This window comes from Balaenoptera acutorostrata, chromosome 8, assembly GCF_949987535.1.
Source record: "Balaenoptera acutorostrata chromosome 8, mBalAcu1.1, whole genome shotgun sequence".
NCBI classification, from domain to species: Eukaryota; Metazoa; Chordata; class Mammalia; order Artiodactyla; family Balaenopteridae; genus Balaenoptera; species Balaenoptera acutorostrata.
In genome coordinates this window covers 115,240,744-115,253,154 of record NC_080071.1, presented here as the reverse complement: position 1 = coordinate 115,253,154, position 12,411 = coordinate 115,240,744, and the positions used below count along the sequence as shown (strand labels likewise).

The window sequence follows — 12,411 nt, the reverse complement described above, 5'->3', positions numbered from 1 at the left end:
TTACTCACTGATTGGCCAGCTACTCAGGGCCAAGCACTCTCCACAAGCCCAAACATCCCAAGGCCTTGTGCTTTGATCAGCATCACCTGTGCCTCACCTGGGTGCTTTCAAGAAATGCGGGATCTCGGCCCCACCCCAGAAGGTCTAAATCAGAGTTAGCAGCTTCTAACAAGATCCCAGGTGACTCCTATGCACTATGAAGGCTGAGAAGCCCCGCTCTACCTCGTACTTGTTACTGCTCCCATTTCCCAGGTCAGGCATCTAAGGCTCAAAGTGGTTAATTACCTCTCACACTGGTGAATTGCAGGCTAACCTCCGAACTCCAGCCTGTGGTTCAGCAGCTATGCTTATTCCCTGGAGGGGCTCAAAGCAAGGCCTTCAGAACAGTTACTTTAGCAGCAGGTGTGTATCAAGAAGTAATAAGAACATCATGGTGGGATCATAAATATGTAAAATGCTGACCCACCATCAATAGAAGCGTCAGTTGTGCTCAGGATACTTTTTTTTAAAGAAACATGGAAATAAAGAATACAGTTAAGCAAGATTTCAATTACTTCTAATTTCTAAATTTTCAAAATCCCTTATTTTTACAAAATTGCCTAATTTTTCACTCCCTGATGACTTAAGGTAACAGGATGTTGAAGGACTTTGAATTTGGCCACACTGGACAGACTTCTCTCCTTCTAGACACATGTGTTAGCTGATGCCAATGACCAGACTGCAGCAGGGTAGACAGGGAGAACCTAGAACTGTGGGCTATCGGGCTAAGAAAGAGATTTGTACTGGGAATCAGGCTGTATGCCGTCCCATTTGATGCTAAGGGTCTTGGGTAATGATGCTTCCTAAGTAGGCATCTTTGGGTTCTGGAATCAGACAGCAAGGTCCCGTCTCTCCCAGCCACCTCTCCACTATGTATTATAACATGAGGACAAGACCACAGGGTACCTCAGCCATGAACTGGGGGCCAGTGGGGGGAGCTGAAGAGTTAGCCCACGCCTCCTTAGCCTGTATATTTAACAGACTGTATTTCTTGATAGGCACTTGGAAGGCAGGGAAGACATATTTTAGAAGACACCCTTCATATGACTACAAGGAACAGAAACAACTCAGGATATTAGAAGGGAACAGAGTGTGATAGACATTTATGATCTGGAAAAAGAAAGCTTCCAGAAACTCGAGCAACTACTCTCTCTCTCTCTCCAGGCTGCGTGGGTGGTTTCTGTCTGTCTGCCTTCCTACCTGGCCCCTGCAAAGCACCCCACATTTCTCACGGTGGTACCTCTCCTCCCTGTGGTTCTGCTGCATCATCCTCTCAACAACACCCTCTCCCCTTTCCAAATCAGTCCTGCTTCCTCATCACTGGACTCCTGGAAGGCTTTTGGGTCTCATCACACCTCTGGACGCATCCTTTTGACTTCTGCACCCACGGCTCACTGTCCTCCTACTTTCCAATGTCAAGTGAAGAATCCCATTGATCTAGCTTGGCTTTCTGAGCCAGAATCACGGTAGCCAACCACCAATGTCCTTCTGCCTTGGGTCAGAGGACAACCCCCTGGGCCAATCGGCGAAAGGTGGAGGGGTGATGGGGTGGCATTCCCCAATCACGTGCCTCGGCAGGTGGGGAGGAAGTGGAGTAGGAGTGATAGCATAGCAGCTGTCTTCAGAATTTCAGGGAGCCCTAGAACCTGAGGGTGAGGGAGGACGGCCCAAATCATCTGGTCCAAAGCTGTGCCAGCCCACGTGCCCCCGCTGCAATCCCAAACCTCCCAGGACTGACAGTCTTGCTCCCCGTCCCAAGGATGTCTGGTGGGGTGGGAGGAGAGAATGGGCAAAAGATTGGAAAAAAATACACCAACCTTCCTGCTAGCTAAAGCCAGCGTTGAACGTGACTGATTTCTATGCACTAGGTACTACGGGATGGGGAAGTTTTGAAGAAAGAAACTAAACTCTCATATACTGTGCTGTGTTCAAAAGTCTGAGATGATGTCCTGAGAATTTATGTGAAAAGTTTACAGGATTTTTCATTGTTTGGGGTCTTTCGCATCAAAGAATGCTGGGTAATAATAATGTATTAAAATGGAAACAACACCCCAGATTTTTGGTATTCAAACAAATTCTAATGTAAACTCACCACTCACTCAGTCTTTGGTAATACTTGAGTGATGCACAGCATGGGGAAGGTCAGGTCACCTGTGGGGTTTTGGAGGGATTTCCAACCCTAAACCACTTGGGCCAACACGGTTACTACTTTTGGGATTCTGACTGGCATCTAGAAAATCATCCTTTTACTGGCAGCATTACTTTGTCCAAAACGCCTTCAGAACCAATTTATTGTTTTATTTTTCTAGGGAAACTGAAAAAGCTGCCAGAAGCACCTAGCAAGAAGTTGCACTTGGGTCCAAAACAGAAGTGTATAATTTCAAGGTCAAGTCCACGTGGACATGCAAACTAGTTTTTTTGAACAGGTACAGGAGGGAGAAGGGAGTTACAATTTTTTTTTTTTAAGAACCCAAGTCTTCCTAAAACCAGTGCCATGATCCATTCTCTTTACAACGGAGCTGAGAATGAGAACATCCAATGTGCCCTTTTCAACCCAAGTTCACCTGAATGTCAGCTGAAAAATGCTCTGTTCACACAGGGCTGATTTTGACACAAAGGAAGCAAAGATATATAAATTCATGGGAACATCTTAAGTAACCATTTATAATCTCAATTGATTTTATTCTACTTGAGAGGAGAAAATGTGGAATAATACATTGGGAAATAAATCTCATTAACCAGCCCTAGTTTCTCAGGCTTGGCACTACTGATATTTTGGGCCAGATAATTCTCTGCTGTGGGGCTGGCCTGTGCAGCAGATGTTTAGCAGCATGCCTGACCTCTACCCAGTAGATGCCAGGGTCCCTACCCTCGATCATGACAACCAACATTGTCCCTAGACATTGCCAGATGTCCCCTGGCGGGTAAAACTGTCCCCAGTGGAGAACCACTGTACTGAACTAAGACAGGATTCTAGCTGTTTATAGCAAATAAAGTTATCTGGAGATAAATCAGCTTCCCCGGAAATAAATCAGCTTCCCCGGAAATAAATCAGCTTCCCTGGAAACAGGCTGATGTGTTGTCCCTTCCACATAGTTAGCATTTTAGAACTGCAAAGGGGGTGGCAATGTTTTCCCTTTTCTGAACACGGGGTCAGAAAACCAAGAACAGGGAATCCTTCACCTGCACATCATGTGTGCTCTCTCAGTGATCAGATTTCTAATTTCCTAAGTAAGGGAGACAGGGTAACATGAGCACAGTTCCTGAGCATTCCAGAAAGTGATTAATTTTTATATTTAGGAAGAGGCACGTTTTCAAAGTCCTGGAGACTGTTCCATCTTGTACAAACATGTCCTCCAAAATACTGCAAAATTTGCATACTAAGGCGGACTTTCCTTACAAAAAGACTTGCATGCCATGTCAACAGGTCAGGCCCCAATCCGGTTCCTCTTCTCTCATACCTTCCCCAGATGGGGCCTGGAAATAAATAACCCAGGAGGACCAAGGGGCCCTCCAAACAGTCCAGTGTTCTTGGAAAACCTGGCTCAGCCTGTGGCCAAGAATGTTGTTTCAACCAAGATGTCCCCAAGTAAACTGCCTGTGGCCAACCCAGGCAGGCATCTCCCTTTCCCACGTCGTGGAGTACCGACCACAGCACTGACCACAGCCAAGAGGATGCAAGGGCCACTGCCCTCCCCAGGCAAAGGGAGCTGCCTCCCTTTACAAACCATTTCACAGAGGGCAGAGGAAATGAGTCACTTGGCAAAGGGTCTCCTTGTGCAATGCTTTGCTCCAGAAAGGTATCCAGCCCCTGTGAGGCCCTGGCTTCTGGAAGCAAGCAGAGGATGGGAAAGGAGCCGGAATGCATCACTTCCAAAATGCAAAGAGTGAGGGCCACTGCTCTGCAGCCACTGTACACATGAGCAGGTACATACAGCCTTTATCAGACCCCCAAACGCCGATCAGCCCAAATCCCTGCATGTTCTGTTTTACTTCTAAGCAGACCCCGTCAAGCCGTGGGCACTTGGCTTGATTACTCCCTGGATCAAAGTTAAATTATGCAACAAGCTTCTTTTCAGAGCGAGAGGCACGCACAGACTGACTCACCTTCCAGAAGCTATCCACTTTGCCGTACACAAGGGACTGGTTCTGCCTCTTGATTTCGTTAATGTGGTGGATATCGCTGGAGTTCAGGTGCTGCTCGACCACGAACCCCAGGAAGCTGTTGTCTGGCGTGTGAGCTAGTGTGGAAAGGACGGGACAGGGCAGTTAGGATTCAATCGGCAAGAAGAAACACCAACAATTACAAATGTCATGTAAGCTGTCTCAAACATATTTAAATGTTTTCATTTCACCCTGTTCTCTTACCTGGGAGGAGCGAGGGGTGGCCTGCTCCCACCCAGCCCCAGCTCAACCTTCACGGAGAACAATCCTCTCCAGGATGGATTAACCCAAGCCCAATCCTGCTTTTTTCAGTGGAAAGTCCATCTGTTTAAAAACCATTCAGCTGGGTTCTCCCCTCCTTCCTGTTTGCTCAGCCCAAGGCTACTGTCTCCCTCATCCAGGTTTTACCAACTAGTGGCCAGAAATCTGTAGGGAGCAGGGCTGAATCCATGGTCCTCAACAGGGCCAGTGGACCCTGCTGCTCTCATCTACTCCAGCTGCGTGTTCACCATCCAGTAGGGCAAAAGGGGATTTGGGGGGCAAAACCCCAACCCTGCACCTCCTCCAAGAATCACTCACTAATGACAGATGTAATTCTGGGGCTGTGTACTGAACGGATGGATGGGACGAAGACAGAATAAAAGGCGAAGCTCAATGGGACCGGAACCCCCCCCCCCCACAAAAGCCAACCACCCCAAGGAACCACGTCTAGTCTCCAGGATAGACTACTCTGGAAGAGAAGAGGCATTTTCCTTTGGATCGCTCCTCCCTTGAGTTCTAAACTTCTCTATTTTAACACTTGACCAAGGGAGAAAGCAAGCCCATACCCTTCACAAACATCTTGTGCCTATAATTTTAAAAAGGAATTTCACCAGAAGGCCACAATCAGAAAATGAGTCTTTCTCAAGGAAACATAGACACTCCTCTCCTATCCAGTCATCTGGCCAGAGAAATCTGCTTTGCAGGAGATGACCAAGCCTGCAGAGGCCTCACAATATGAAATGAAGTAACTGCTCGGCTCGACTCTGACCTTAATAGAACAACTAAAAATAACTTAAGTGGAGATAGACTGGATAGTCAGTGAAATCCACACAGCGCTGCCCGTGCCCTATTCATTCACCGGTGGGTGGTCGACAATGGACAACCGGAGGAAGCCGTTCCTGTGTCTTGTTTTGGTTTTCTCAGGACTCTCCCAGGTGGGAAGCAGGGACAGAAGCCCTTAAAGATGCTCTAGGATCTGAAGGTCCGGGCCCCACTCATGCACCCGCAGGAAGATGAACCAGGAAGCCGGGCGGAGAGCCGTGAGCTGTGGACGTGAACGAGCTGCCTAAGTACTCGTGACCACCATCCCGTCTCCCAGGCTGCTGCCTAATGGGGGTGACAGACGAGGAGATAATAGGGCTGTGACTGGGGAGTCGTGTGTGGTCTGGCCAATCTGTTATTTCATTTCGGCATTTTTGAACAAGTGCCCAGAGGCAATGGCAATGGCTGCAGTTGGCTGGAAAGTAAATTACTGAATAAGTTCTACTGCCAACAAGAGGCAATGGTTGCTTTCATTTTTTCCTTTTGGAGGAGATGGAGTGAAGGGGGTTTGAAGGGGTCTGGGGGGAGGGGAAGAGAGCCTGCGTGCACTTGAAATGTCGATAAGGCAGCTCAAAAAATCTCTTTTTAAAACTTTTGGTTCATCGTAGAAATTCTGAAATAGAATCTGATACTTTAAACTCTGAAATTGTGGTTTTATCTTCAGAAAATTTATGTGGTGACTAAAGCACCAGGCTTTAGATACTCGTTTCTGCAGTTCAGTTATCTAGTCTCTAGGTGGGCCTGTCTTAAAAAAGGAAATAATCTATCATCTGAAACACTAACAGGTTAGAAAAATACATCATATACTAAGGTATGTTCAAAAATAAAATGATCATCAAGACCCAAAAAAGAAAAAAAACTCGTATCTGTTTATACTTTTGTGTCAAATGTTCCCCACAGCTTGAACAATGAGAGGGAGAGGCAGTAAATAATCTACTCAAAAAACTTGTGGGGTGGGACTTCCCTGGTGGTCCAGTGGCTAAGACTCTGCACTCCCAATGCAGGGGGCCTGGGTTCGATCCCTGGTGAGGAACTAGATTCCGCATGCTGCAACTAAGACCTGGCGTGGATGGAAGGAAGGAAGGAAGGAAGGAAGGAGGGAAGGAAGGAAGGAGGGAGGGAAGGAGGGAGGGAGGGAGGGAAGGAAGGAGGGAGGGAGGGGGAAGGGAAGGAGGGAGGGAGGGGAAAGGGAAGGAGGGAGGGAGGGGGAAGGGAAGGAGGGAGGGAGGAAGGAGGGAGGGAGGGAAGGAGGGGGGAGGGAGGGAGGGAAGGAGGGGGGAGGGAGGGAGGGAAGGAGGGGGGAGGGAGGGAGGGAAGGAGGGAGGGAGGGAAGGAGGGGGGAGGGAGGGAGGGAGGGAAGGGGGAGGGAGGGAAGGGGGGAGGGAAGGGGGAGGGAGGGGGAGGGAGGGAAGAAGGGATGGAGCGATGGAGGGAAGGAGGGAGCGATGGAGGGAAGGAGGGAGGGATGGAGAGAAGGAGGGAGGGATGGAGGGAAGGAGGGAGGGAGGGAAGGAGGGAGGGAGAAATAAATAATAAACTTGTGGGGAATGGTGAGGTTTTACCATTTTATGACTATCATTTGGTACTAAATTGACTATTTGGACACTATATGAGGAATAAATTACACATACAAGCTCTCCTCTAAGTTTTCATCTACACACCTTACTTCAACTCCTCTCTCTCATCTGCAGTATTAAACTTGGGGACCAACAACCTGCAGGAGCAGCTTAAGAAGCTCAGGTGAGACTTAAGGAAAAACGGAGGTAGCACTTAGAAACGCACTGCCACATCTCAGGAGCAGCAGGCAGGCCAGCCGTGTCTCTTCCCCAGCCACACTGGACCCACAGGACACCGACTGCCTGTAACACGAGGGGATGCTCAGCTGAGACTCGCCCGGCAGGTGATTCGGAAGTAACCACAGAGCAGGCGTGCATCGCTCCCAAGGAGCCGGCCAGCAGCTGGGTGTCTTCCTGGCGTCACCCCCATCACGAGCCCTGGTCTGAACACAAGCCTTCCTAAAGTTGCTTATAATAAACCAAAAGCCGAAAGTACAGGCTGATGGATCTGAAAGGACCTTTCTGTGGAGATCTACCCTCAGGCCAAGCTTTGTCTTTTGTTTTGCCTTCAGATGGGAACACAGACTTCAGCTGTGGGAAGGGTATTCAAAGCGAAGGTATTTACATTTCAAGGTAAATCAAAGAAATCCCATCATAAATGAGACACAGGAAATCTTGTACTTTTGGAAATCACTCCAACCCAGGTGGTAAACAAATGTGATTTTTTTTTAGATAACTGACAATCTGAGTGCTTTATAGTGACCATTTCATTATATCTTCATGACAACCCTACAACATGTTTGTACAGATGAGAAAAGAGAGAGAGAGTTACTTAAACTACCCAAGTTGACACGCCAGGAAATGGCAACGTTGGGATTCAGAGCCAGACCAGCTGTTTCCAGAGCCCAAGCTCCTTAAAGCACTTTAATATACAGCTTCAGAGTCCAAATATTTTATTTTCTGGACTCTGTGAACCAGAGTGGTAAACATGCTTTGGAGGAAAATAATATTGTAAGGTAGACCAAAATACACATGAAAGACTAATAAAAAAAATATATATATACTATACACACACACACACACATATATATATATATATATATATATAGAGAGAGAGAGAGAGAGAGAGAGAGAGAGAGAGACTTTCCTCAGCTTCTTGAGCAACATATTATATGTATGTGGAAGCAAGCTGATTTTTTCTACATGGTACAAACTGGAAGGGATTTCCTAAATATTAGTAATGATCTTTAAAGGATTTTAGGACATTTTTTCTTATGAAGAAAAGCATTATTTTAAGTACTTGGAAAGCACCTATTTACAAGTGATTACAAACCAAATCAGGTTGGTGAGTTTCCTGAGCTGACTCCTGCAATGACTTCTTTTAAGAATTACTGTTAGTTTAGCTGGAATAGTTCATTCAGTGACAAACATTTTTAGAGCACTCTTTCTATGAACCACATTTATATGCTAGATATTGTGGAACTACAACATAAAGATGAGTTTCTGTCTTCATGGAGCTTACCAACTACTTAATAAATCAGGTATACACTATATCTACCAAGCAGTTATAATGTCCTCGTTTGAAATGTAATTCACAATTTTTATTAAGTCAAACTGAGCCTTCTTTCAACAGCATAAATTCTCCTAGGTCTGATTTTTCAACCAGTTAGTTCTAAACATCTCTTAAGAAGTACAAAATTCATTCTAACAGATGTCTGCCAGCCTTTAACCACGGCTGGCCCTGCAGTGTTGGGGACCCCCATGCCACCTAGTCACCAAGGGCAGAAACTGCAGAGCCAGCTGGGTTCCCTCTGCAGCCTCACAGCGAGCCAATTCACCAAGTCCAGGGGAGGTCAGCTTCTCAAAAGCCATCACCTCTTTCTCTCCTCTTCACCTTTCCTAGTTCTGACCTCATCAAATCTTGTCAGAACTTCAATAGATAAGTTTTTCTTTAAATAGAAACAGTTTTCCTGGTTATAATAGAAACACATTCTCAGTGTATAACTTTTTTTCAGACAACAGAGAAAGATAGTATAAGGAAAGAATGATGTCGCCCATCATTTTACCACCTAGAAATAACCACTATTAGGCTCCTTTTTTCTAGACTCATGGATCCTTTTTAATCCTCAAACCAAAATTGGGTCTTACAAAATTGGATCTTTTGTGAATTTCTTTTTTCTCTTACACCAAGTGCTACAGGTATCTTTCTGGGGTAATAACCATGGCTCATCACCACTTGTTAAAGCAGCACAATACCTCAGTGCCTAGACTCACCCCCTCAAGACGGAATGCCCATGGTTCTGGTCTGCCAGCATCACTTAGTGGAACTAACTGCATTTCCCACAGCAGCCATGCAATTCTGTTCCATTCGGGGGGCTTGAACTGGCGCCAATCCTGACCTCTTATGTCCCCCACTCCCCATGCCTCCAAGGATGGGCACATGATCCACAGGACTCAACTTGACGAAGGCTCACTTCAAAGATGGGTTTACCATCCAAGTCCCGCCTATCACAGCTGCTCCATGGTGAGCGCGCTACTTTTGGAGTCAACATCTTGCTGCTACGGTTACTCAGCTGGCAGGGTAGAAGTCTAGAGCTGCAAACGTCATCTCCGCGCCCATGTGAGGAGAGCCTGCCTGAGAATGATGCCAAGCCAGAGACATGCAAAGCCGAGATAGGGAGAGTAAAGAGATCCTCCAAGCCCTGAATCCAGCTCTGCCTAAAGCCGGTTTTAACAATTCCCAGTGACAAGAGCCAACAAACCCTTGTGACCAAGCCAGTTTGACCGAAATCCTGTCTAATACACCCTACCATTTTAGGATGTTTCCAATTCTTGACTATCTAAATCAATGACTATCGAACATCACTGCACCCGCGTAAACCCTGCAGTGGATTTCCGAGTAGTCTCCACACCTCCAGCCTTGCCCCTTCGTCCCGTTCTCACTGCCTCCTAACTCCAATCCATCCTTTGTGTTGCCTGACAAGGTATTCTTTGAAACAAATATGTGACTATGGCACTTTCCTGCTGAAAAGCTTCACTTCCCTCAGGGGGAAGCAGCGCCCAAGTATACCTGTCATTCCAGGTCACCCTTCCACGGATATCTCTTCTTCATGACCTACCTGGGGTTTTTAATGCCATGTTTTTCCATCTTATCTCATGCTGGCATGTGTCTGGCATGTCTATCACTTCCTCCTGCGTTTAAGTCTCAGCTCTCATCGCCTCTTAGTTGAAGGGTTCCCTGACTCCCTAAGACTGAGATGAGTACCCTTCTTCTGCTCTCTTAGACCACGAAGAGTTAGTCCTTATCACACGTCACTGTCTCCACTTATGACCATATGCTCCTTGAGGACTGAGCCACGTTTTATGTGTCTCCGACTTCCAGGAGCCCAGAGCATAGTAGGAACTGAGAAAATATTTTTTGAATGAACGACTGATTAAGTCAATGATGAATGCTTCATTACCTGGTGTGACTGACTTTGTAGGCAGAGCTCTGTTGCTAGGCAGCAGAGGTCATGCCTGAATTACTTCCAGCATCATGTTCTTTGCACACAAGCTCCCAAACCAAAGTCCATTCTTCTCAGGATTCATCATTAGCTAAGGCAGCTCACCACTCTATCCTAGAACCTAGCTCAGGCCTGGTGTAGTATAGATGTTCAATAAATATTTATTAAATAGATAAATGAGCATATCTTTTTATCTAGGTCACAAAGTAGATGTTGGCAAGAAGGGAAACAAATCAGTGATCTAGGCTTTAAAAATTCTAACATCACAGGTTTCTCAGTATCATCATTCATTCAACATTCGGCACATTTACTGAGCACTTACTATGAGCCAGGCAACAACTTAGGAGTTAAGGATATACTAGTGAACAAGATAAGCATGGATGAAGCTCCCCTTCATGGAGCTTATATTCAGCCAGGGAGGAAGACAGTAAACAATTAAACAAATAAAATAATTCAGTTTTGTACATAAAAAAAATAAATAAACACAATTTGGTGACCAATATTGAACTCTAGTTAATGATGTCATGCTGAAACATCTAAGGGTTAAGTGTTCTTTTGTGCATAAAAGGAAAAAAAAATTGGATTGATGGATGGGGAGAAGATAGACATATAGATGGATAGGTCATAGAACAAATAAAGCAAACTGTTAACTGTGGAGTCTAGGCTTTGGGTTTCTATTTTACATTTCTTTCCATTTTTTTATATTTCAAAAATTTCATAACAAAACAGGGAAGAATACTGGCTGCTGTCATTCATGGCATTCACAATTTTGATGCTGATTCTGGTGATGACAAAACCTACATGACAGAAAAAAACTCTACTGAAAAACAGCTACATCACACAAGTAGTCATCTGATTTAAAAAAGTGCACGTAGTGATGTTTTGCTTCAAATTTCGTCAAAATTGATTTTGTTTCCCAAATGGTAGTGATGCTAGGCTCTTTGAGGGACAGGAGGCTGGGATACAGGCTGGGGAAACTATTATGTACAGCTGAGTTGAAAAGATGAGCATCTGAACTGTTGACAGAAGGCACACCAGAGTAAATTTTTCAAGTGTCAAAAAGCAGCTTAGGAGGGAATGGACCCCTGAGAAGAACATTATTCCTGAAGGCTGAGTCTCAGACTGAAGGAATCACAAGGCTGATCCTGTTACTCACTGGTCAGCACAGATGTAAAAGGCAAGAGCCCTCCTGGTCCAAGTGAAAGGCCAAAAAGGCTGCTTGAATCACAAATAGCTCCTTTGCTTGTCAGGCCCTGAAAATAAAGTCGTACACGGAAGCCATGGATTCTCAGCTGAAGCCAACATGTTTGTCATTTGCACTGAAGGGAACTGGCTTGTTTCTAAAATTCCTGTTTTGTCAGGCAAAATTTTTGGTCTACGAGCCACTATTCCCATCTGATCATGCAAATAAACATGGATGCAAACCCCAAGTCCTTGGAGAAACTCAAAGAGTTAGAATGTCAATGACAACGACCACCAGTATGATCTGAACAACTCTTGGAAACCCAACCATGTGAATAATTTCTGTGGGAAGACAAGGGAGAGTAACATGAGTTCACTGGCTTCAAGAAGCTTCTGTACTCTTAGATTTTTTTTTAATTGAAGTATAGTTGATTTACAATGTTGCATTAATTTCTGCTGTACAGCCAAGTGATTCGGTTTATACACACATGCACACACACACACACATTTTTTTTTATATTCTTTTCCATTATGGTTTATCACAGGATATTGAATATAGTTCCCTGTGCTACAGTGTAATCTTAGATTTGTACCTTTCTTATGCTTCCCTACATTGTTGCATGGACTAAAAATAGAACAGGCTTAATCGTTCAATTTAATTTAATTCAATCGATAAGTATATTCTGAATGCCTACTATGTGCCAGACATTCTTCAAGGTATTGGAGTCTCCGCAATGAACAACACAGACAAAACTCCTACTAACACTACTCTCAGATTCCAGCAGAGAAAAAAAGAAAATAAACAAAAGTCCGTGAAGTATAAATGCTAAGTGATAATACAGTTATAGAGGAAAAGAAAGCAGGGAAGGGGTATAAGAAGTTGG

The 12,411-nt window shown here is 45.2% G+C and overlaps 1 protein-coding gene across 9 annotated transcripts in view; it reads right to left on the bottom strand.

Annotated features, from left to right (window-relative positions):
* MGAT5 (alpha-1,6-mannosylglycoprotein 6-beta-N-acetylglucosaminyltransferase) overlaps nt 1-12,411 on the bottom strand; it is a 359,084-nt gene that overhangs the window by 94,848 nt on the left and 251,825 nt on the right. For all 9 annotated transcript variants that reach the window (XM_057550780.1, XM_057550787.1, XM_057550781.1 and 6 more), the window contains one exon: nt 4,147-4,280. In XM_057550780.1, coding sequence (XP_057406763.1) covers nt 4,147-4,280 — 134 coding nt within the window. The remainder of the gene's footprint in view (nt 1-4,146; nt 4,281-12,411) is intronic.